Source organism: Bactrocera tryoni, chromosome 3 (genome assembly GCF_016617805.1).
Source record: "Bactrocera tryoni isolate S06 chromosome 3, CSIRO_BtryS06_freeze2, whole genome shotgun sequence".
Classification (NCBI taxonomy): domain Eukaryota; kingdom Metazoa; phylum Arthropoda; class Insecta; order Diptera; family Tephritidae; genus Bactrocera; species Bactrocera tryoni.
Genome location: NC_052501.1, coordinates 81,841,000 through 81,868,021, shown reverse-complemented (window position 1 = coordinate 81,868,021; position 27,022 = coordinate 81,841,000). Strand labels below are relative to the sequence as shown.

The window sequence follows — 27,022 nt, the reverse complement described above, 5'->3', positions numbered from 1 at the left end:
ACTTTTTACTACTTTTGAAAAGCTTCTCAATTAAAGTAACTTGCAGTTGTAAAAAAAACCAAAAAACATTTCTATTTGTACGTCTGTAAAAATTGATCAGTAAAAATTCAAAGAATTATAAAAGTCCTAAAAAGCTCACTTTTCACTATCTTTGAAGCCTTAATGTTACAATAACTTATATTTTAGATATTAAAAAGCTGCCAAAAAGCTATCTTTAGGATGTAAAAAGAAACTCCGAAAAGCTCTCTTTATACTTCTACTTTCACTTGTTTTAATCTGTATGCTAAAGCGCTTAGTTCGTCGAAGGAAGGAACGATATTGAAATTCTGTTTACTTCATTGAATATTTACAGTCTAGTCAAAAGCTTTGACCAAAAGTACTGAAAGACAACGAAACAATTTTGTATTTTGTATTTTTTCGTTGTCGTTTTATATTTGCCATCATATGATGCTTGCAACAAGTAGTTTCTTTGCTTTTGGTGGTTTATTTAGACTCTGTGTCAGCGCGCCTTAGGCACCTAAGTGATTTATTCGTGTTAGCATAAAAATCGCACAGCATGCGGTTTTGTGAAAAACTGTTATGAATAGATATGCGTAAAAGTCCTTGTGTTAATGGCGCACACTGCGCAGGCGTGGCCACAATGCCCGCTTGAAGCAATGAGCCGCACTGCGTTTCTCACTTTATTTCACGCATTTCAAAATTAATTAGCGCTGCAACTCCCATTTTAATTAAAATAAAAAAAGCTTTAATGTCAATGCCAAGCTGAGCTAATGTTCGGCGTGAAAGAAAGCCAAAGTACGCTTTCAGTCTCAGCCGCCGGAAAGTGTGAAAAACGAGATTTTCCAGCGTCCCAGTGTCACGGGTGTTAGCGTAGGAAACACACTTTTGTTTCAGAGTGTAAACATAGTTAATTTTTTTTTGTCGGTGCGTTTAATTTAATGTTTTTTTATTTGAAAAATTAGCTTTTTCACATTGTCGTTATTCTGTTTCAGTTAATTACATTTTTAATTACACACGACACAAAATTGGCCATGAAGTGAAAAATATAGAAAACACCACGGCTTGTAGTATAAAAGCCAGGCAAGAAAAGAAACTTAAGACAGTTAGTATAACTAAAAAGTGAAAATGTGCGTTATATAAACAAAATTAAAAATTTACTGCTTAGGTACCGTTAAGCGATATACGGTGGAATTTGTCAAACCGTGTTGAACTCTGCGTTGAACCCACTCGCCGGCGTAGTCTCCAAAAAGGCAATTGTCAAATGTTAATTGCGTTTGAAAGACTTCTGCGGCTCTTACGCCCTAACTGATTACTTTATAAATACATATACCTGTATATATGACGATATGTGTTCCTATGTACTTTTAACTTTTCTTACATGTGTGTCCACCTTTGCTGTTTAAATTTCTTGTTTGCACGCTTTCAGTTGTCATTTCGTGTGTCTTCTATGGGTCAATTAGCCGCCACGCCATTTGACCATAAGCATCGTCACATGTGACCAATTGCGGTCAGCACTGTGCGGTATTAATGGTATTAAAAAGTGAAAATAGTGAAGTGAACTTCATTTGTGTTTTATCGTACTAATTACGTGCTCCCAATATGTGACATGGTCCGATTGAGGGATTTACAAAATTCGTTCAGATTACAGATATTTTAGTGTACTTGGTGTGGTTGTATATTGAATATACCACGAGAGCAAGCATGATTGTTTCCAAAATTGCCTAATTTTTTCGAAAAACAGCGACGTGTTAACGTCTGTGAACTACCAAGATGTCATGAAACGTATTATTACTAGCCATGAGTCTTGGATCTATATTTACGACCCCGAATCGGACGATCAATCGGCCGAATATCGTGGCAAAGGTGAAAAGAAGCTGAAAAAAACACGTTAAAGCTGGTGAAAAATCAAGGTTATATTGACAGATACCTTCGAATTATGAACAAAGTCTTATTATTTCTTGCTCATAGTAATATTTTCACTCCAAATAGGATTTAAAGCTGTTAGGGCAGCAAAAGTCGTGTTTAATATGGGTTGTTGTTGAGGTTAGTGCACTAAAAATTTACTTTAGTTAAAGCTTTACTTTATTATTATTTTAGTTAAAGCTTTCATTAAGATCTAAGCTTTCACTCAGTTTAGAGCTTTCATTATCGTTTACTTAGTCGTACTTAATTGTGACTGATATTGAGATTAATGACTTGAAATGTGTGTCGATACTGCATGTGACATCTCTGCTGCAGCTAAAGCTTTCATTAAGCTTGCAGCTTTCAACCAATTTAGGTACAAGATGCTACTGATTATTTTCATAAGTTTGCCGTTCAAGCTAAAGTTCAACTAAAGCTTTATGAATGGTTTTTCAAATATTTATGTATGTGCCTTTGGGAAAGCCTTTCTTCTTATTTCCTTACAAAAAACTGAATTTCACATACCTTTATTATTATTATTATTTATTATATGTTCAATTCACAACCTGTCGTAAAGCATCGTAAAATCGTAAAATTATAAACTTTTACATTTGTTTTTTTTTATAATTTGACGATTTTACTATGCTTTACGACAGGTTGTGAATTGCTCAATAATATAAATAAAATACTATACATATCAATTCAACAAACCATTTGATAACAACGACAGCTGTCTACAGACCATATACATATTTTTCCAGTTTTAGGAGATTCGAATTTAAAAAAGTTGTTAAAAAACGACAAAAAGTAAAGGAGTGAAATGGTGAGATGCTGCAAGCGATTTTTAAAAGTGTTCGCACGTAACTTAGCAATTAATAATAACAACAACAAACAGCACAGCTAACAGAAGTAAAAAGAAAAGGCTTCAAAGTCAAAGTAACTCTAAGTACCTGCACATTGACAGATGCAAAATATAGGCAACGAAAGTAGAAATTATACTACTGATAAATCAAAACCTAAAAGAAACAACAAAAAACATGCTTGAATTTATAAGTTTTTAACTTAAATTGCCGAAATATGCGCACTAAATTGATTTATAGCGTGTTCAAGCCGTCAAAAAAAGTAAATAAATTTCTTCAAAATATTTTTAAACTTTCCAAGCGCACGCAATTATAGTAAAAATAATTAAATATCATTTAATTGCAAGCGGAAGAAATATTTACATATTTAGAAAAGAAATGTTATATGTATGTATTAGCGGTTTGGGAGGAAAGGCAGATTGTGAGGAAAAAATTTAATACAAATTATTGAAGTAAAATATGTATGTATTATTGTATTTATAAATATTGAATACAAATTATAAAATTTAAAAAAATCTAGTATTCATACAAATACTCCCCGACGGGGAATTGAACCCCGGTCTCCCGCGTGACAGGCGGGGATACTGACCACTATACTATCGAGGATTGGTAATTAAATACTTACACATTACATTCAATTACTTAAAATATGAAGATTTGTCAACAACGATATTTATATTTATTTATGTAAATTAAAATTTAATTTTGTTGGAAATTTATGAATTCCTGTGTTCTTCTAAAAAAGTTTTTTTTTCTAATTTTTTTCAATAATTAAAAGCTTTTGCGGTTCCTTACTGCTTAATCGTTTTCTATACATTTTATGATTAAAGCATAAATAAGTTTGCTTAAATATGCAGGAAAAGCAAAAATAGAAACCACGAAAACACAACAACACCAAAAAGTAGGTCGCTCGTCATATTAAATACGCAAATCAAAGTGTTCGAAATACACAAAACTTTTAAGATTTATGCAAACAACTAAATTTCTGACACGCTCAAAGACAAAAGCTCTGCGAAAACTTGTCGAGAGTTGAGACATAGTTGTAATATTTCTTACACTTACAGAGTTAACAAAACTAAAGTAGGCAATTTATGGCTGAGCGAATGGCGATTTCTTTGTTTTACGCTTTATTGATTTTTTACAGCTCATAACGGTTTATTGCTGTGGTTTTTACAAAAAGTAAGAGTTGGCGTATTCAGCATTTTGGTTTATTTCTTTTTGCATATTTCGGTTCCTGCATATGTGGTTTTGATAGCAGTGTGACGGTAAAGTCATTGAATTTGTAGATATGAAAATATCGTTGATGTACGAATTTTTTAAAAATTTTTGAGAATTTATTTCTAACCTAACCTAATATCATTCTATATACCATATGTATGTATATAGCAGGCTAATTTTAATGTACACATACATTTTATACCCTGAACAGGGTATATTAATTTTAACACCAAAAGGAAATGTCTAAGTGATCGATCAGCTTGATGAGCTGAGTTAGCGATTAACGCTGTCAGTCCGTCTGCTAGTCCCTCAGTTTTGAAAATATCGATTTAAAATTTTGCACACGTTTTTTTCTGCTCAAGAAGCTACTTATTTGTCAGAATCACCGATATCGGACCACTATAGCATATAGCTGCCATACAAATTGCATGATTCGAATCAAGTGCTTGTATGGAAAACATTTTTACTTGACAAGATATCAATATGCAATTTTGCAAGAATTATTGCCTCAAGCAACAGTGCAATTTCGGAAGAAATTGTTTAGATCGGTTCAATATAGCATTTAGCTGCCTTACAAACCGAACGATCCCAATCAAGTGTTTGTATGGAAAACTTTTTCATTTGACTAGATATCTTTATGAAATCTGATATACTTGTATGTTAATTTTTAAAACAATAAATAAATATAATTCCTGTAGAAATTTTCTATATCTGCTGCTATAGCATATAGCTACCATACAAACTGAACGATTTAATGAGGTGCTTGTAAGGAAACTTCGTTATTTGTGAAGAGTATGCCAGCTGCGGTGCAACCAAAGTTTGCGTTTTTCCACAAAAATTATATTTGGAAAATTTTTAAGCCAAACTATTGTTTTTTCACTTTTTACTTCTTAGATGTATTTTACTTTAATTTTGATTTTCTTGTATCTATCGTTTTTAATCATTGACTACCGCTGCTTTTTAAAACCAATTTTTTACTAATTTTGGTACCATCGTCACTTTCGAAGCTGTTTGATTACAAATAATTTTGCCTCCAAATTTCAGCAACACATTTTGATCACATCAAAGTATACTCTACTCTACTTTACTGTAGTTTACTCATGCCTTACACACTTCCAACTCAAAATTTTTTATGGTTTGAAATTATATTGACGGGCATAAGATGTGTCATACTGTCAATTACACTTAAACCCATTAGTCAATGCAACTGTCTTAGCAGCAATACAAATAAGCAAGACACCTATTCACTTACAACTGACACCTCACCGATTTCCTTGGTCACACTTGTCATAAAAAATTGCCACAATATGAATGAACACAATTTTATTGTACTTAACTATGTTGCAAAGTCGTAAAGGAATTAAAAAAACATAAATAAGCAACAAGGTATTGTAACACGCTCTCAGCTGTCAGCTTAAAAATCGCTTCAACAGCTGTTGCTGACAGCTACAACGAGCACAGTTAGCAACTATCAGCTGATGTTGACATTAGTAAGGCTTAAGTAAGCGCTAAAGTCAAAAGCGTATTTTACATGTAATGCATAAATAAATTATATATAAATATATGCACATATGTATATATATACATACATATATAGTATTTTACACAGTTTCCATTTCATTCATAAAAATTTTTACACACAACCAACATGAAGCAATGAAAAATGCAAGCAAACCAAAAATATAATGAAAACACGCAAGGCGCAGACTTTGGTGTTTGGGAATTTGATAGAAAATATGAATTTGTTTGTATGTATGCGATATAAAAATTGTCGACTACCGCTGCTAGCGGCATTTCACATAAGCCATATGAGCACAAAATTATTTAAATAAGCAAGCGAATGCAATTAAAGTAAAAACTTTAGCTAAAGCGAATAATACGAAGCGGCTTGGAAAAGAAAACAATAAAATATTGTTGGTGAAAAATTATAAAGTTTTATCAAAGCGTGTTGACCTCTAATTTTATTAGCGACTGTAGTTTGTTTGAGACAGTGGGACGTAATTGATGGAAATCATGACAAATTATTTAATTTAAGTTATGTTTATACACTGAAATAATGCAATCTACGAAGAAGTTATTGAGATCGAATTACTATAGCATATAGCTGTCATACAAAAGTAATTTTAAAGTTTTCTTGTTTTCTTTAATGTCCATTATTTTATTTTTTTCATTTCATAATTTTCTTTTTTTATAACTTGAAAATAATATTACATATTTATAAAAATTATATTTAAGTTTTTTAATAATTTTGAGAAAACAAAGGAAAATATATTGTTTTAATAAAGAAAACTTTCGAAGGCAAAGTTTTTTTTATTTTTATAGCAAAATTTATTTTAAAATTTTATATGAAAAGAATAAAAATCGAAAATTTAAATTTTATTTATATAAAAAAAACAATTAAAACTACAAAGTTAATATTATATTTATGTATATTTAAATATTTCGAGAAAAAAAAATATTTTTTATTAAAGAACTCAATTAATTTTACAAAAGCAGTTTTTTGTTTGTAATTTAATTTTTTTGTATTTATAGCTAAATTTATTTTATAATTTTATATGAAAATAGCCAAAATGAAAAATTTATATTTTATTTCAATAAAAAAATAAAAAAACTTAAGTTTATATTTAGTTTTATTTAAATATTTTGAGAAAATAAATAAAAATATTTTTTTTTGTAATAAAGAACTCAACTAGTTTTTTTGGATGCAATTTTTTGCTTGAATTTTTTTTTTATATATTTCAAGTAAAATTTATTTAATAATTTCATAAGAGAAAATAAATATGGAAAATTTTAATTTTAATTATATAAAAAAATAAAAATATAAAGGTTATTTTATTATTCCATCTATTAAATATTTTGAGAAATTTTTTTTTAAAAAATGTTTAGCAGTTTTTTGGTAAAAAATTAATTTTTTTTTTATATTTACAGCAAAATTTATTTTATAATTTTATATGAAAAAAACAAAAAATTTTAATTTATATCTAAATTTTATTTATATGAAAAAAAAAATAATTTCAAAATTTTCACGATTTTTTTAAACGAATTTGAAATGAAAATAGCAACGTCGTCCCAAATTTATATCATCAAGTCTAAACATTTTCGTAACTAAAAAATTTTACGAGTTTTTTAAATTTCGACTCGAAAATACTTATTGTTTTTATAAAAAAAAATCTTGTTTTATAAAAAAAAATATTTTTATAAAAAAAATTATTTTGTATAAATGTAATTTTAATACTTCTAAAAACTGTAAAACAAACTTTGCTTGCAGCAAAGCTATAGCGATATATATAATAATACAAAAATACTTAAAATTTTATAAAAAAAATTATTGATTTTAATTTACATCAAAAAATCTTTTTTAAATTGGCAAAAAAAAACTAACACAAAAAAATATTAAATTTCATGAAAAAATTTTTCTTAAGTAGACAAAAAAATTTAGGAAAAAAAAATATTTTATTTGATCAAAACAAAAAAAAATTACGCTACTTGACCCACTGTACCACAAACATTTCTACGTGAACGAAGTTTGCTTGCAGCCGCGTTGAAGCTACCGCTTTTCTCGGCTTTCTTTGTTATCTTCAGACGCTCACAGTCACCCCGCTTGCTAATTTGCCCCAACAGTAGCTTGCTTGCATGCGCCAGCCAGCCAGTCGCGCATGCGCATAATGTAAACATGAGTTGACAAATTTTCAACTTGAACCACGATTACGACGAGCGCACAAGCACATAAACCAGCTAAGCATTTATACGAAGAGACATACACGAGTAAGTAAAGGCAATGAATGCCTGTAGCCGTTACATGGTGTTGTTATTTGTGCTTTACTATGAAATTGCTATTACAGACAATATGAGCAATATAATACCATGTAGCCACAGGTAGAGGATAATTTGTATGTACTATATGAATGTAGGTTTTGCGCATGCGCGAGACTGCTGAGGATGCGCTTGTGACTTTTTCACTTACACAGTTTTATTTCAACGCTATTAAAAGCGAGAAAATAGCTTATAAAGTAAATTTGAACTCTAATTACCGCTATAGCGGCTGCTTACTGTTACATGCACTTTTAGGTATGCCTTCGACGCCATATTACTCACTGTCTTGTAACGAAATGCATATACATACATATATCACTATATCATAATGTTGCATGATTCTGTGAAGACAAACTAAAAAAAATATTATTATGATGGTTGTACAGTCAACAGCATCATAAATTGCTTGCTATTTTTCTTCGTTAATGAGCTCTACATAGCAAAAATATTATTATCAAACATATTATGCATTATATGTGTATGTATGTATCGGTATGTGCAGACGCTGTGTTTAAACTTTGATGGATGCTACAATTGGTTCATTGGCTTTTCATAGCAGTTGGTAGGTGCTTCGTAACAGTGTTGTTGTGTTATGTTTTTTTATATGTATAATGACAGATTTATTATTTTATTGCATATACAGTGGTTTTAAATTATTATGAAAAAATATTACCGATTGTTAGACCCTCAGAAAACACCGTTTATTAAATCAACGCAAGCAAAAGAATGAACGGAAACCATGTTCCCTTGAAAGTCGGATTTATCTGGCTAAGAATTTCCAAATTGACAGCATACTGCAAAATAGTAAATAATAAATTTTAGGGTTCTGACAAGACCTAAAAAATTCTGAGTTGACTCATTCGGCTCTTAATTTGGTTAAATCTTAGAAATAATGGAACTTCACTTGATAATTCAAAAATATCAATGCTGAAACCCACTACTACCCACAAACTACCCAGATAGTATCCAGAAGTGGTATAGATACAAATATTGAGTTTAATTGGAATAGTAGTGAGGCCTTTTGGAAAGTTAAAGACTTTGAATACTATAAAACTAAAACTAAAGGAATTCGAAAATCAGTATAGCGCCGCCCTTTTGTTTGCTCCGAATGTCTTTAAGGTTTAACCTAAGCAATGATGTTTAGGTTATTAACTTCATACACTGAATTCACACAAACTCTAAAATCAGTACTACAACAGCTACATATATTACTTTTATAGAAGAACATATCCCTTCAACTAATTTTTTATACATAAAATATTTGAAGCATGGACCTCCACAACATACATACAAGTATGTACATTTTATACACCAAACGACACTCATTTAGAAATCATTAATAAACATTACTTATGAACACTTATAAACTCAACACTTTATTTCTTATTTTACGCACAAATTACAAAATCATATCGATTGCCAACTTAGAAGCAATCATCAATGCTTGGCACATAGCCGTCGCAGTAGCGCCAGGTTGACCAGGCAGACCATCCTTGCATGCGCAGCACCTCTTGGGCACAACGTACTATGGGTTCGATGTTGTCGGTCAACAATCCATTGCAGTCGATGTGACACTGATTGTAAGAGAAGCGTCCGCTGGCAGGTTGGCACCAATAGTAGTCGTTGATCTGAAAAAGACCGTAATCGTTGGAGCCATTGTAGTTGGTTGGGCCGACGACATCAGTGCGGTAGGAACTCTCGTGTTCGGCAATACAAGCCCAACGGGCCAATTGATCCCTAGGCACACCCAAACGAGACATCTCACGAGCCAAAGAGCAACGATCCAAGACCTCAGCGAAGGCTGGTGCGGCTAAAGCCAGAGCGAAGACCAAGAGGGCGAAAGCTTTCATGTTGTTTAGTTAATATAATAGAAAGAACTGATGTTTATGGCAGTCAACAAAGGCGCTTTTATACTGGATTAGTGGAGAGATTCTCGCAATTTGATAACTGATAAGAGTATACCTATATGCTAGGCAGTAATCAGTGGTATTTCTAGAAAATATAATATCGATAAGACAATAAATTCTAGGTATTGTGAGTCGTATTTGTTTTGCGCTGTTTGTTGTATGATACTTTCGACTCAATTTGTTTACCTTACAGCCGTGTAATGTAACGGAAAATGTAATATTACAACATGCAGTGTAAAGTCGCTAACAACTCAAGATAAACACACTTGCATACCGCCCTGGTACTTGACTGATACTTTAGGTGTGTCCGCTTTAGTATAAAAGTTCGAAAATGTGCACGGTAAATCATCAGTTTTATCGAAACAGTTCCAAACAATCAACATGAAAGCCTATATTTGCTTAATCGTCGCACTGGCTCTGGCCGCACCAGCTTTCGGTAAGGTCTTAGACCGTTGCTCCTTGGCTCGTGAGATGTCTCGTTTGGGTGTGCCTAGGGATCAATTGGCACGTTGGGCTTGTATTGCCGAACACGAGAGTTCCTACCGCACTGATGTCGTCGGCCCAACTAACTACAATGGCTCCAACGATTACGGTCTTTTCCAGATCAATGACTACTACTGGTGCCAGCCTGCCAGCGGACGCTTCTCGTACAATCAGTGTCACATCGGCTGCAATGGATTGTTGACCGACAACATCGAACCCATAGTACGTTGTGCCCAAGAGGTCTTACGCATGCAAGGTTGGTCTGCCTGGTCCACCTGGCATTTCTGCGATGGCGCTTTGCCAAGCATTGATGACTGCTTCTAAGTTGACTATCGATTTGGCTAATATTTGACAAGAGTTTGAATAAATGATCATTGCAAAATAATGAGAAGGTATTTTTTCTTGATTCTACAAAAGGATCTATAAGTTTATGTTACATACAATTCTTTATTGGCGACGTAGTTCTAAGTTCTAGAAGGCTAAGAGTTTATTTACATTCATTCTGTTTGGTTCTTACAAACTCATAAACTCGGTTAAAGAGTTTAGTGTACAAGCTTATAAAAAGTTGAAAGCTGCTAGTAGAGTTTTTGTTGGAATGTTTCTACATTTACATATGTACCTTTGGAGAATTAGACTATAGTTGTTTTCAGGCAAACTGGAGCTCGGGTTAGAGGAATTGTTGCGTGCCAAAAGGCTTCTGTGTTCTGATATACATACTCGTCTTATATTATATTTTCCCAAGCACATACAAAATCAGAAAACAATTTGCCACTTCTCTACTTTCCTGAATTTTTCCCAAAACCCCTTGACCCTGACAAAATTTGCATAAGCTATTTACAACCAATCAAACAACAACTTAATTATCCCATCTGCTAAAAAATGCGAGTTCACCAAAGTCAAAAGGTGTCAAATATTTGTGAAAACACACAGAAATTACTGAAATCCAAATTAACTGAGGACAGCGAGGTCGCTTGTGTCATACCGCAGCCGGGAAGTATTTCTGACTGATTGAGTGCGCCAGCGTACGTAGCTGTACCTGCACCAGCGCGTGGGTGTCAGCTACACTTCTGGACATCCACAGCTGCCTGGCGGCGATGAAAGACAGCTAATCAAATGGGAAGTCAAACAAGTCACAGCACGCAGCAGGTTAAACCACGAGCACTGCACAGCAGGAAGAACTTGACAAATAGAAAGAGTGGAGTGCAAACGAAGCAAACAAAAAACGCCACAAACTCGTCTGTGGTTTATAACGCCAACACGCGCATGCGCGTCAAGTATTTGCGCACTAATGACCGGCAGTGTTGGCTGCGCGACGTCGTGGAAATGTAGTCGCTTGACTTGCTTGGGTGCCGTTTAATGCGGCACTTTAAATGTGGCTGCCACTTTGCTGGTGAAGACGAAAAATTGTTGTACTTGCAATTTGCTGGCTGACTGAATGAATGTCTCTCGTTCGATACGGTTGGTTGTGTTAGACGCCGTTACGGCCGAGTGCCCAAATTGCTGATTGCATGTGGCAGCCATTCTTTTCATTTTGCTTTGTTGCTCTTCTGCAAAGTACCAACATTTAGCAAATGTTTACCAAAGCTACTGATTATTCGCTTAGATAATTTATTCAATAACCCGGCAAGTTGGAGAAAAATACGTGGAAAGCTGGCTAACTTGTAGTTCCGTGGTGGTTCTAAGTGTAGCCGGTGAAAGCCGCTGTTGCCATGTAGTTGCTCTCCGACAAACTGCCAACTTCAAAACTGTCATTATCTCTGCTGCCTTACTCCGTCGTTGTGTTGACTGCTGTTCGTACTTGCCTTTTGGCTTAGCTATTGGCGCTTGGGGTTAAGTGTGGCGAGGTCAGCGTACATTAGCTGTACAATGGAGATTCACTGGAATTAAATCGTAGATGAAGGTAATGGCAAATCGGTCGTGGAAAAAAGTAATATAAAATTGATATCGGTAGCGTGTATACCACGATCTCTCCCACTTAATGTGATTTGATATTAGGAGGCTTCGATTGAGTCTACCTTTTCACTCCTGTCGTTTTTTATACCCTCAACAATGTATTTTTATACCGTTAACAGGGTACATTAAGTTTGTCAGGAAGTTTGTAACACCCAGAAGCTGCTCATTTGTCGGAACTGCCGATATCGGACCACATTTCACAATGTATTTTCACAAAAGTTGGAACAGACTACTATGTAATGTCCGAAGAAATTGTTCAGATCGGTTAACTAAAGCATATAACTGCCATATGAACTGAACGATCGGAATCAAGTTCTTGTATGAAAAACTTTCACATTTGACATGGTATCTTTACGAAATTTGGTATAGATTATTTTCTAAAGAAACAATGTAATCTCCGAGGAAATTGTTCAGATCGGCTTACTATAGCATTTAGCTGCCATACAAACTGAATGATCGGAATCAAGTTCTTGTATGGAAAACTTTCACATTTGACGACATATCTTCACGAAATTTTGTATGAGTTATTGTTTATAGAAATAATGTATTATCAGAAGAAATTGTTCAGATCGACTCACTATAGTATATAGCTGTCATACAAACCGAACGATCGGAGTCAAGGGCTTGTATGGAAAACTTTCGCATTTGACGTGGTATCTTCACGAAATTTGGGATGGATTACTGCTTAAGGTAACAACATTATTTCCAAAAAAATTGTTCAGAATGGATTACTATAGCATATAGCTTACATACAAGCTGAACACATAGTTACTAACAGAAATGCAGCTGTGAAGGGTATTAAGCTTCGGTGCAACCGAAGTTAACGTTTTTTCTTGTTGTGTATTAAGTTTGCCACGAAGTTTGCAACATCCAAAAGGAAATGTTGGAGACTCTAAAAAATTATATAAATGATCAGCATGTATATAGAATTGGGTCACCTCCTTTTGCTGGGTCGAAGAAAGAAGTGTTTCGATTTTTAGAAATTTGTTATTTCCACAGGACACTGGCCCCAACTGTACTGAGTTCTCTGTAGTTTCTGGTTATTTTTGGTTAGTGTATTTAAAAGTCTGTTCTCCCAATTTTTCCCTTCCGTTTTCTATTTTACATTTATCCTTGCTTCCTTAAAATATCAAAATTCAAATAAAAATTTTGAAAGGCTCGTCATATTCATATGTTTACTTTCATAGATAATACTCAATATTCAAAAATATATATGTACATGTATTTATAAAAACATACCAGCAGATATCATCGGCAAAGGCCGGATGCTCATGCTAGATTATTGAAGCGTGTGAGAATTCTTATCTCAAATATATCGCGATCAGCAAAACACGAAAGAGTAAATAAACGAAAGTTGCGCATTATTATTGCTACTATTAGAATACCGAAATAAAATTAAATTATGGTTAACATTTGTAACAGTGTTAAGTACAAAAAAGTTGCTCGTCAACGCGATAAGCTTTCTAATTCATAATTTTTTTAATAAAACCAAAATAAAAATAGTATTTTTGAACGTTGCTTTTTTGTCTTAATAAAGACGAGATAAATCAGCAACATGCTTGCCTCAATAGTCAATAATTGATAATATTTTGATCGGCACACCTTTTAAATTCGATATCGACGCCTGGCGAAATGCTGGGATTCACCGCACGACTGAGATTTTCAATGACGTGGAGATAAGGTTGATATAAGCGGGTCTAAGACGACTTACTTAAGTGCTTACAAAAAAAACAATAAACAAAAATTGAAATTTAGAGAACAGATCAATGATCAATTAGGAGGTTCAAATAGAAATTAAAAATTCTTAAAGAATTGGGACAAATGTGACAGTATTTTTGGTACATAGTTGTTGTTTGGGCGATACTCTTGAATAGTAGACACATTTTCTGACATTTCCGTGAGGCAAAGAAAGAAACTGTGCCTTGAATTATAGTTATATAAATGTCTAACTTCAAAGATATGAGAAGTTGTAGTGGAGTTCAGTTAAAATAGCTACAGACTGAAATGACAAAATATGTATAAAACAAATATTTTTTGAGGGATTACATGGGTTTTGAAATTTCAAAAAATTATTATTTTTTAATTTTCAAATACTATGGTGTATCTAGAATATTTTCGCAAAGTTGCAACGAAATCGCATTCAAAATGTAGGAGATTGAACCATTGGGAGAGACGCCCGTCAGACTAGACTGGTCGGCTACTTCAATCTTTGAACGTATTTTTCTCAAAACATCGTTTTCAAAGTCGGTGGTCACAATTTTCAGAAACACGTGAAGAGATCTAACTCAAATTTTTCAGAGTTCTTCTAAATAGTGTGATCTCGTGAAAGATCAACGGATTTTTTTGGCAAAAATTAAACCTAAAATAATACTATTCCGTTGGCAACTTTGCTGTTTCATTTGTTTTTTCAAATCCTTCGACTAATCACGACTTATACCATCTAAATTTCATTTTTTATTTTAAATGAATCCTTGGTCTGTTATGTTATAACCGATAAGGTAGATTAATCTTTTTGCAGGTATGACGTCGGATAATTTCGATCATTTAGTGATATTCATAACAGATTGAAGGCTTTTAGAGGTTACATAGGTAAAAAATAGCCTTTTTTCTCATATAAAAAATTAAATATTTTATTAGAATTTTTTATTGTTACAAACATACAGAAATTCTGAAATTTTTGGAAAACAAATTTTAAACTCGGCCATTACACCGCCATTTCCGGTGACCCCTTGGAAAAAAAGCGGCTGCGTTGGCAAAATAACTCCTTACAGAATCATCTAGAGTGAAAAATACGTGTTTCAGTTAAAACCTAAACTTAAAAGATGGACGAAGAACAAGGCCTGATTTTTGGCAGACATTTTTTCAAAAAAATGAAAAGTTCTCAAGGCTGTATCTCCGAAACTATTACTCAGATCAACTTGAAAATTTAGGACAATATTCTACTGGTGTTGATCTTTTCACACCCGTAAACTCATATAACCCCTTAAAAACAGTGGAAGTAGGAAACAAAGCGAATAATGTGGAATACGGCTACAAACTTTGTAGATTTTTACTCAGAAGGCCTCTATATGTAGTATTTTATGCACAATATTTTGAAATAATAACTTATTATAGTTCACGTGGATCATTAGATATTTTCAGTCATGCTTCGAGAGCCTCAGTGTCACATAAATGAGCAGCAGAGCGGTTAGTAGACGGCATTTAGACAACTCTAATGTAGCATCACCGTCAAATGAGCCAACAAGCGAGTATAATTTCTTGTGGCTATATATCATACGCTTTTATGAGGAAAAATGTAATTGCGATTATATTTTATATGCATGGCGTACAAAAAGTTAGGCAACCAGCGTAGTGCTTCATCACTAATGCATTTTTCTGCTTGGTTGACTCAATAATTTACAACGAGCGGTGTGCGGATTGTGTTAATGAGTAAAATTGTGTCAGAAAATATTTGATGACAACAAAAATTGTGTCATAATTGGTGGAAGTATAAGTTTTTATATACTACATGTAGTTATATGTAGTGGAAAAGTATAAAAATATATTATAAGTGCTTATGCTTTTTAATAATCAATAATAATCAGCGCTATTTTTCATTCAGCATATTTTATGTGTGGATGTAAGTATTCGACAGAATATTGTGAGTACTAAAATTTTGAAAAAAAAAATTTTAAAAAATCTAAAAATTAAATTTTTAAGTTTTTTTCATTTGTCCTAAATATAATTAACGATTTTCTGTGCAAAACTTTGCACTCAAAAATTGCCCAACCTCTAATTTAATGACTGCAAATGTGAGGGCTTGGCCAAAGCAACTTACTTGACTTCTTAGTGATTTCCGTTATACTTGTATTACTATTTGCAATGTTTTAGTTATTATTTCTTATTTTTTGGATTTGTCTTCATAAAACTTTAACAACTGGAAACTAATTTATTTGAGTTAATTTATTATGTGAAGGTCGTTGAGCTGCCAATAATCCGTTTAAATTACTTTTAATTTTTTAATAGAGTAATTAATAACTGTTTTATGCGGAATTTGTTCCAATATAGATGAAGCTATTTTCATGATATTGAATAAAATTCAAAAGACCATTTTCAAATAAATTTTGAGGTTATACAATATATTTTGTATTTTTAATTACTAAAGTAATCAATCACCTTTCTTGATCACTTGAAAATATCGTCTACTTGTTGCGTATTCCAGTATATTTTTAAATATCTTTGGGGGTAAACTCGCTTATGGTTCAAGGGTTCTTATTCTTCTCCTTTATTGTTCGTCAAGAGAAGACTTTACTTCTCAATTGCCGACTCAGCCCGAAGTAACACCTATTGGTTAGAGTTATTCTGCGTTGAATTTCGAGGCTGACATTGCGGTTGGTATCAATACTGGTGCCAAGATAGACGAAATTATCTACGACTTTGAAGTTATGACTATCAACAGTGACGTGGGATCCCAGTCACGAGTTCGTCGACAGCTTGTTTGATGACAGCTTGTTTGATGACAGGAGATATTTCGTTTTGCCCTCATTCACTACCAGACCCCATATCAATACCATCGGTGTACGCCAGCAGCTGCACACTCTTATAAAAGATTGTGGCTTCTCAATTCAGCTCTGCAGCTCGAAGGGTTACTGGCATAAACTCTCAAAAAATCTCGGAAGAAAGTAAATAAAAGATTTTTTCCAGAAACCTCTTTTCTACGACGAGTTTTCTCACACATGTACATCTGATATAGAGATTATCCAAATTAAATACCATAAAGTTTTGAGTTTATAATAACGGCAGCTGACACTTTCTACAGCATCGATTTCGTACTCTTCACAGTAAGCAAATAGGCCTCAAGCCGCCAGCTAGGCTTACTCAAACGTCATGTGGTTACGAAAAGCCTGCTGGATACAAGCACAAAATATAAAATATTGCACAATAAAAACTATATTGACAGCAATAAAAAACTACACAAACAAATGAGACATAGAAAAAATAGAGAAATTATTGTAAATATGTATATCAATATATATCATATGATACGTTCTCTGATTAGAACAACAAAAAAAATTTTATTCTTTATGAGCTTCAACAGACACAACTGAACATATGACACCAGCAAATTTCAATGCTGCCGTCATATCAAGAAACCACCGCTGCTTCAATAACAATCATATTCAAAACATGAAAGATTAGCAAAGAAAAGCAAAAAGAATCATTGGAAATAAGAAGAAGTAAAATAGAGAAAAAACGGTGAAATAGCATTAAACGCAGAAATGAGAATGTGAAAACTAAAGAACATTCACCAAACGTACGAAACATTTTTGCTCGCAACACAAACCACTAAACAACAGCCAACAATTGGCAATAGCTGAAAATGCTAGCGAAAGCAGAAGCCAAGAAAGAGAGGAAAATCTTGCAAGCAGCTGAGATCTGAAAGAAAATATGGTAAATATATGAAATTTACATACACATACGAAAGAAGGCCAATGACTCGAAGCCGTCAATGTATGTTTAATGTGCAATCAGAAGAATAACAATACAACAAAAGCAACTTCAGCAAGCGAAGCGGAAGAAATTGTCTGCCCGTGCTGTTGGTGTGGCAAGTATTGTTTTTCTTCTAGCTGGCTAGCTGCTGCCAATATGTAGAGTATCACCGCTAATCGATGTAAGCATGCACACACAAACTTGTCACAGAAGACAGTTGCTTCAGGAAGTCTTTATTATGCGAGTTGGTTGGTTGGTTCTTTTGCTTCCTACACTTCTTCTATCAATATAGTAAACGTCTAATTAAGCAAGGAAGGAAGTGGGATCGCATAAATTTACAGCCATGGAAGTGCTAATTTGCTGCACAGGGAGAGAAAATGCGAAGAATGGGAGACAGCTGGTTCCCAGCTACAAACGCGACTTTATTTTATTGGTGTTTAGGAGAATACTGGGCAAAATTTTTAGCATCGGAACATTAGAAATTATTTATAAAAAAAGCAAAGCTGTTTAAAGGTGCAGCTACGAGCAATATGGTAAGAAAGATTCATCAAAATACAATGCTAAATTCATTGAATTTGAGCTTGCTTCACTTGCACTAAAGAATAGACATCATGAATCAGGATTATGCAGGCATTTGATCTCCAGTATTTCTAGCTTATTTCTGCCCAGTGGTCAGCAAAAATTGCTGTAACCTAAAACAAATTTTAACCTCACAAGAAAATTATTAGAAGGTGGAAGCAAAACATTATATTCGGCATCATAATTGGGGATCCTTATAGCATATTAGATTCTGAATTGAATGCTGGTAACCCTTGGTCTATTTCATGTTCCGTTAAGTGCTGGCAAAACAATTTATTCTTTATCGTCACCTGTATGTGTGGTAGATACTAAAGAAAAATCCTTACAGATACAGCATTTTCAAAATATGTCCGACAAATACCGAAATAATCGTAAAAACATAAAACTTGCTACTCAATAGAATTATATTTATTCAAACAATAAATCTTTACAAAGTGATAGTATTTTTCAATAGCTTAGAAGCAGTCATCAATGCTTGGCACATAGCCGTCGCAGTAATGCCAGGTGGACCAGGCTGACCAACCTTGCATGCGTAAGACCTCTTGGGCACAACGTACTATGGGTTCGATGTCATTAGTCAATAATCCATCACAGCCGATGTGGCACTGGTTGTAGGAGAAGCGACCGTCCGCAGGTTGGCACCAGTAGTAGTCGTTGATCTGGAAGAGACCGTAATCGTTGGAGCCATTGTAGTTGGTTGGACCGACGACATCAGTGCGGTAGGAGCTCTCGTGTTCGGCAATACAAGCCCAACGAGCTAGTTGATCCCTGGGTACACCCAAGCGAGACATTTCACGAGCCAAGGAGCAACGATCCAAGACCTCAGCGAAGGCCGGTGCGGCTAAAGCCACAGCGAAGACCAAGAGGGCGAAAGCTTTCATGTTGATTGGTTAATAAAGTGGAAAGAACTGTTGCTTTCAGTAAGACGGAGTGCAGTTTTTATACAGATTTTCCAAGATTTTGTGAAATGATATCTCATATCAGTGCCAAACGCATATAATTACTCTCACCGATTTATCAAAATAAAAAAGTACCGAAAAAAGTTTATCTAGGCTAAATATAAAGATTTGGTATATTCGAATGTGGTCATACAGTGATAAAGATACTGCATCTATTGGGTCGAAGTCCGCAGGTTGCCATTTTTTTTTTGTATAAAAAATATTGTTAACTTCATACTACACGGTGTAAGAAAAGAAAACGCTCCTTTAGCTTTAACTGAACTATATCCTTAAAGCTTTTCTTACAGAAGGCTGAAGATGTGAAAATTAGTAAAAGTACTTTTAATTACGTCGGCCTAAGTGAACAGACACGCACTCCAGAAATTTTATCGTGAGAAAAAGTTGAACTATTATCTAGACGAATATTTAATTTTTCAGAACTAAGGTTTCAACTTCGTTTGTGTTCACTCTCCCTCCCTCTCACAACAATCACTTATACTCGTATACATATATAGATTGCTTCAATTGCATACTTGTTATCATATATTATAATCTTGTCATTGATTAAATGGACATGCTCTGCTGGTTTGTATAATTTAAGTTCTTGACTGCAACCTGGACAAAAGTGAGGTTAACTGAGTTCAGAAGAAAATTGCAAGGTTCATATAAGATGTACATATAAATTGCGTAAAAAAATACGAAATATTATAAATAGCATAGCCTATGTTAAATTTTTTATAATTCTAAGTAAGAAACACATATTTTGTTTTCCTTACTTATGTCCAAGAACCCTAATATGCGTGCGACACCCTGTCAGGGAATATAACTTCTTAAACCCGAGAAAATAATTTATGCATTGCATACGTGTACTAGGGTAGGTCAAAAGAAACGAATGCTTTTTTCGCTTGATACTCTGAAAAATTGGTTCATAGACACTTCTAAGAAAGCCTCACCAATTATGAGCTCTTAATTGTAACGGGAAGGTTTTCCTCCTACCGTTTTTCAATTTTTTTCTTAACATCAGATAGAAAATTGTGTACCTCGCTTCCAACTACTTGAAAAAATATTTCGTTGCATGACTTTTGTACGAAATTGAATTCTCTACAAAATGGTTTCCTACTATTCTTTCGTAAACCTAACCATGTCAAAATAATTAACGGTTACAATTTGGTTTTATCAAAGAAAAAAATACCTTATGAATTTTATAACTCAAAGCAAAGGACCTTCCCATTACAACTATGAGCTCATACTTGAAGACCTCTTCTTAGAGATATTTATCAATTAATTTTTCTGCGTACGAAGCAAGAAACCATTCTATTTTGACTCACCCTAATGTATACTCAAGTTTTTCTTTTTAACTTTTACTTATCATTTTAGAGCAAAGTTCCTCCCCCTCATAACTGAAGCATGACGAAGTTCTCGCTTGAGTTAGCCACAAGTACATGTACTTAGATCATAAGTGACTGACTACTTACATATGTATGAACATACATAATTGAACTGAACTTACAGCAAGTGCATTTTTCCCATAACCAGACACTCAGAATGACAAAGCAATAAATTAAGAAAAAATATTCCTCCAAAGTAGAAGCCAAAGTTTCTGGACACCTGGAAAAAATGATACCCCCCACCAATACTCTCTCATTCTATACAATTTTACTAAAACTATGTTCAAATAAATAATTGTAGAAAATAAACTTTTCAGGACCAACTTCACATATTTATTTCAATTTATATTTTTTAAAATTCATGTACAAAAATTCTCAATAGCTTAGAAGCAGTCATCAATGCTTGGTACATAGCCGTCGCAGTAATGCCAGGTGGACCAGGCTGACCAACCTTGCATGCGTAAGACCTCTTGGGCACAACGTACTATAAGTTCGATGTCGTTAGTCAACAATCCATCACAGCCGATGTGGCACTGGTTATAGGAGAAGCGACCGTCCGCAGGTTGGCACCAGTAGTAGTCGTTAATCTGGAAGAGACCGTAATCGTTGGAGCCATTGTAGTTGGTTGGGCCGACGACATCAGTGCGGTAGGAGCTCTCATGTTCAGCAATACAAGCCCAACGGGCCAATTGATCCCTGGGAACACCCAAGCGTGACATCTCACGAGCTAAGGAGCAACGATCCAAGACCTCACCGAAGGCTGGTGCGACCAAAGCCACAACGAAGAGCAAGAAGGCGAATGCTTTCATATTGATTAATTAATGCAGTAGAGAGAACTGATACTTTCCTTCAAGTAGCGCGCCGCTTTTAAATGATTTGCGATGACAGATTTAATAATGTAATAAGTCTTTCAGGTGATAATAAATTAAGCTATTTTTCAAAGATATATCAGACGATCGATAATATATTAATGAAGGTGCAACATCCTTAATACATATGTATAAAATTATATTGATTGTATTGAGTGTAGATTTAAGTGGGACTGTTGAGCCAAATTGATCGTATTTTGAAATATTGTTGTTCTCATACCAGTATAGGGTGTTACATAGAGTGGTTCTGGTAACCAATATCTATTTTCAAATTAACAAGTGCCAGATATCCATAGAGTATGTTAGAAAAATACTTCATTACTTGTAATTACTAACTATAATCTCTACTTTCGCGGACAAAAGTTCTCTCGAGCGGTATTTTCAAATAGTTAGACGAATATTATGGAATACCGTAAAGTAATAACATTAATTGAATAAGTCATTTACAATTTCGATTTTTAATAAATCATTTCAGACATTACGCCTAGGAGTAGTCACACCAGACCTTGGAAACTAGATACGATAAGTTACTGTAAAGACATGCAATATGGTCGAATAAACTATATCGCGTTTCATAAGTGAGTTTTAAAGAAAAAAGTTAAAATAAATTATTTTGTTCACTTACGTATGTGTTCAGCGGTGCTCATAAAAGTAATTCACATTATACATCACCCTGTATATGCGATTGCAATATCAACTGTGACTGCCATTCTTATCTATCTCGAAACACTTCAGGTTATAATTATTTACTCAATTAGATCTGCTTTCAATTAGTATAAAAGACCACTAACTTTCGGTAAATATTCATCAGTTTTATCCAAACAGTACCAAATAAACAACATGAAAGCTTTCGCCTTCTTGCTCTTCGCTGTGGCTTTGGCCGCACCAGCCTTCGCTGAGGTCCTGGACCGTTGCTCCTTAGCTCGTGAGATGTCTCGCTTGGGTGTACCCAGGGATCAACTAGCTCGTTGGGCTTGTATTGCCGAACACGAGAGCTCCTACCGCACTGATGTCGTCGGCCCAACCAACTACAATGGCTCCAACGATTACGGTCTCTTCCAGATTAACGACTACTACTGGTGCCAACCTGCGGACGGTCGCTTCTCCTATAACCAGTGCCACATCGGCTGTGATGGATTATTGACTAACGACATCGAACCCATAGTACGTTGTGCCCAAGAGGTCTTACGCATGCAAGGTTGGTCAGCCTGGTCCACCTGGCATTACTGCGACGGCTATGTACCAAGCATTGATGACTGCTTCTAAGCTATTGAGAATATTTTGTACATGAATTTTAAAAAATATAAATTGAAATAAAAATGTGAAGTTGGTCCTGAAAATTTTATTTTGTACAAATATTTATTTCAACACAGTTTATGTAAGATTGTATGGGACAAAAGAATATTGGTGATGGGCAATAATTTTTCCCAAGTGTCCAGAAACTTTGGCTTCTACTTTGGAGGAATATTTTTTCTTAATTGATTGCTTTGTCATACGGCGTATCTACTTGTAGTTATGGGAAAAATGTACTTGCTGTAAGTTCTGTTCAATTATGTATGTACATATGTAATTAGTCAGGCACTCATGATCTAAGTACATATGTACTTGTGGCTAACTCAAGCGAGAACTTCGTCATGCTTCAGTTGTGAGGGAGAGGAACTTTATTCTAAAGTGATAATCAAAAGTTAAGAAAGTAAAACTGGTGTTTACATTAGGGTGGGTAAAGAAACCGAGTGGTTTTTTTGCTTCATACTCTAACAAATTTGTTGATAGCTATCTCTAAGGCAAAGCTCTTCAAGTATGAGCTCTTAGTTGTAACCTTTTCATTGACTTATACAACTCATAAGAAACAATTTTTTTCTTTGATATTATAAAATTGTAACCGTTAATATCTTTCAGGCGGTTAGGTTTACGAAAAAAACGTTGGACATATTTTTGAGTAGCATGCAATTTACTTTCATAACCCACAAAATTAAATATTTTTTCAAGTGGTTGGAAGTGAGATACAAATTTTTCTAACTGATAATAAGAAAAAAATAAAAACCCGGTGAGCGGAGCTCCTTATTGTTAAAAACTAGCTCATACTTTGAGAGGCTTTCTTAGAACTGTTTATCAACCACTTTTGCAAAGTACCAAGCAAAAATAAAGATTCGGTTTTTATGACCCACCCTAGTATACATATGCTTTATTAATTGTTTTCTTAAGTTTAAGAAATTACTTCCCTGGCAAGATGTTGCAAGCATATAAGGATTCTCGTACATAAGAAAGGAAAACAAAATGTGTGAAATATAAAAAATTTAACATATGCAATTTATAAAATTTAATATTTTTTCACGCAATTTATATGCCTGCCTTGCAATTTTCTTCTAAACTTAGTTAACCTCAAGAACTTAAATTATACAAACCAGCAGAGCGTGTCCATTTAATCAATGACAAGATTATAATATATGATAACAAGTATGCAATTGAAGTTTACAAGCAATGTAAGTATACATACGAGTGTAAGTTAGTTGTGAAAAGTTAAGTTTTCGTCTACAAAATGATTTCAACTTTTTCTCGCGATAAAATTTTTAGAGTGCGTGTCTGTTCATTTATATGGACGTAACTGTTTGTGTACATTCATATCCTAATTTTCACCTCTTCAATATTCTGCAAGAGCAGTTTTAAAGATATAGCTGCGTAAAGCCAAAGAGCGTATTCTGTACTGTCCTGCGATATGACAAATATTTCTTTTTTGACATATAAATTTCCAATATTTGGGGGCTTGAACAAATTTGCTGGATTTGGTCAATTTTTGGTTATAAGGTGGCACATCTCAAAGGCACTATTCGTGCAAAGTTTTATCCTAATATATTAATTAATTCGTGCTTTGTATACTGGAGAGTGAAAGAATCAAAAGAAATTTAAAATTTTGTTATGTAGACGTGCTTGTGGACCGATTTCGCTCATTTTTGCTCTGTGACATAAGAATGTGAGAATAGTGTCTCGAAATCGGTCAGCCGGGTTTCGAGATATGAAATTTTACCTAAAAGTGGGCGGTACCAAGCCCATCTTCTTATTTTGACCCCGGTTCCCATTAAGCCCTCTCATATCTCTCTCTTTTGGGCGTAAAATTGAATGTCACTAGCGTATTTAGTTATTGATTTATCGCCCTTTTAGTAATTTTTAACAGTTCCGTTAATGGGGAGTGGACGGGGTTATCTTCTGAGTTCAACAATCCTTTCAGTTTCGTTAGGGGTGCTTAAGGGAATTATCCTGAGTGATTTTGGCTATTGTAGCTTTAGTCCTTTAGGAGACATGTGCATTAAACCTCTCAGAGAGACAGGTGCCCACAGCCACTCCCATCACCTGTGCAAAATTTGAGTTCTAAATTTTTATTGTATTTTAGTGCTTAATACGTTGACGGTTAATGGTGTTTTGCGGACGTAACAGTGGTCCGGTTACGCCCATCTACGCCTTTTTTTCCAAGGAATATGTGTACAAAGTTTCATTAATTTTTACTCAAGTTACTGCTTGCATGGACGGACGGACGGACGGGCAGACGGTCACCCTGATTTCAACTCGCCTCGTCATCTTAATCATTTATATATACATAACCCTTTATCTATCTCGCTTAGTTTTAGGTGATACATAGTACCGTTAAATGAACGAAACTATAATACTTTGTAGCAACATATTACATATATTTAACGGTTTTTTGAGAATAGAAACCCTCTTTTTGGACTAAAATCTGTAATTTGAGGAACTAAAATCAAGTGCCCGTTTCCACAATTTTCTGTCTACTATTCTGGAATTATCTTTCATTTCAATCCACTTGAGAAACATTCGCATTGAAATTTGTTAGTAAATAGAACATTTATCCTCATATCAATCTACTTATGCCGAGGTACAAACAAATCTTGGGGAACCACCTGTCTTATTTCGTTCGCAAATCAGAAGCAAAATCGCTTAACCATGGCTACCTAACAGTCTGGTAAAATCGAAAGCAAAATTATTTACACTTTGCACTACATCTCGTTGACTCCCACAAAATAAAAATGTTTATCTTATCATACAAAGTACGTAGATTTGTTGGAGAAATTATTGGAAGCAAATTGCATTATACAAAAAGCAACAATAACTGGATATGTCTGGAAAGTATTTTTAAACAATCTGAAAGTTTACAGTGCAGTAGACTAAGATAACTTTTTGTCTCAAATTAATACACGTGTAAGATCAATCAATAAATAGGGGCCAATACTAGAAATGAAACAAAACTTTATCAAAACTGCCACCGATTATTCAAAGCAGCGATTATCAATGAGTTCAATGCGGCTGTTCAGTGCTATAAAAGCAGCTCTAAGACTTTCAGCAGTCATCAGTTCTAAACAGTTCTTTAGAAACAATACACCACACCATGAAAACTCTCGCCTTCTTGCTCTTCGCTGTGACTTTGGCCGCACCAGCTTTCGCTGAGGTCTTGGATCGTTGCTCTTTGGCTCGTGAGATGTCTCGCTTGGGTGTACCCAGGGATCAACTAGCTCGTTGGGCTTGTATTGCCGAACATGAGAGCTCCTTCCGCACTGACGTTGTCGGTCCAACCAACTACAATGGCTCCAACGATTACGGTCTCTTCCAGATTAACGACTACTACTGGTGCCAACCTGCGGACGGTCGCTTCTCCTACAACCAGTGTCACATCGGCTGCGATGGATTATTGACCAACGACATCGAACCCATAGTACGTTGTGCTCAAGAAATTTTACGTATGCAAGGTTGGTCCGCCTGGTCCACCTGGCACTACTGCGACGGCTATGTTCCAAGCATTGATGACTGCTTCTAAAGTGCTTGTGTTTGTGGTTGCTGTTGAATTGTAATTGCTTAAATTAGTTGATGTTCGGTTAAGTTAAAATAAAATATTTTCTTATTCTTCGAATTGTTGTAGTGTTTTTTCTCATTTCGCTCTCTCTAGTATGTGCGTATAAAAATTTCTGTTGAAAAAATTTAGAAGCTTCTTGTCTACGGAGCCTTATGCTTTCGATACTAACAAATAGAATTTCAATAGAAATTTCTGCGAATCCACAACAATACCACACCACAAGCCAAGAAAATAGGCCACCTCCCAGCCAGCAATCAACGAAGTGTTTTACTGGAAAATTGCGTGGTTGCATGTGGGTGCAGATGTCGCTTTTGAATAGCTGGAGAGCACACAATACTTGTAGAACGTTTAACTACCGCATTTTCTGTGTTGCGCATGCGTAGCAGCTCATGTCGCATGCCTCAAATTACCGACAACTTGTAAGTATTTGACAAGAAAAACATTTGTTGGCGTTTTCGCATGGCTTTCACCAGTTACCGTAGAATTTTTGTCAGCGCGCACTGCTAATGGCCATCCCTGTTCAATTTCCTTACTCATGGCAGGGAGTATATGTGTATTAATAAGTATGTACGTATGTATGTATATCTAGGTGCTTATGGCAGTATACCGTTAAACAATGGTCTTGACGCATTTGTTCCGTGTGGTTAAACTAACATGATTTCCACATGTCATACCGCAACCGCAACAATTTACATGCAACAACATGCAACTTGTGCAAAAACAACTTGTAATTGCATGCCAAGAAACAATGGGCGAAGACGTCAATGCTATCATCATGATCTGCA

General features: G+C 34.5%; 5 protein-coding genes and 1 non-coding gene across 8 annotated transcripts in view; 2 read left to right on the top strand and 4 right to left on the bottom strand.

Moving 5' to 3' along the window:
• LOC120772483 overlaps positions 1–27,022 on the top strand; it is a 116,910-nt gene that overhangs the window by 60,705 nt on the left and 29,183 nt on the right. The window lies entirely within an intron of this gene.
• On the bottom strand, positions 3,297–3,368 carry Trnad-guc. Its single transcript has one exon. It is a non-coding gene; the product is annotated as a tRNA-Asp (tRNA).
• Positions 9,161–9,658, bottom strand: LOC120772490 (lysozyme B-like). Its single transcript, XM_040101137.1, has one exon. It carries the CDS (start codon positions 9,641–9,643, stop codon positions 9,218–9,220), a length of 426 nt encoding a protein of 141 aa, XP_039957071.1. The 5' UTR covers positions 9,644–9,658; the 3' UTR covers positions 9,161–9,217.
• On the top strand, positions 10,045–26,201 carry LOC120772984. The gene is made up of 4 exons (XM_040101896.1): positions 10,045–10,502; positions 22,191–22,637; positions 24,768–24,804; positions 25,751–26,201. Exons 1-4 carry the CDS (start codon positions 10,082–10,084, stop codon positions 26,199–26,201), a joined length of 1,356 nt encoding a protein of 451 aa, XP_039957830.1. The 5' UTR covers positions 10,045–10,081.
• LOC120772492 (lysozyme B-like) lies at positions 18,640–19,077 on the bottom strand. The gene has a single exon (XM_040101139.1). The coding sequence runs from the start codon at positions 19,063–19,065 to the stop codon at positions 18,640–18,642; it is 426 nt and encodes a 141-aa protein (XP_039957073.1). The 5' UTR covers positions 19,066–19,077.
• LOC120772493 (lysozyme B-like) lies at positions 20,836–21,322 on the bottom strand. The gene has a single exon (XM_040101140.1). The coding sequence runs from the start codon at positions 21,317–21,319 to the stop codon at positions 20,894–20,896; it is 426 nt and encodes a 141-aa protein (XP_039957074.1). The 5' UTR covers positions 21,320–21,322; the 3' UTR covers positions 20,836–20,893.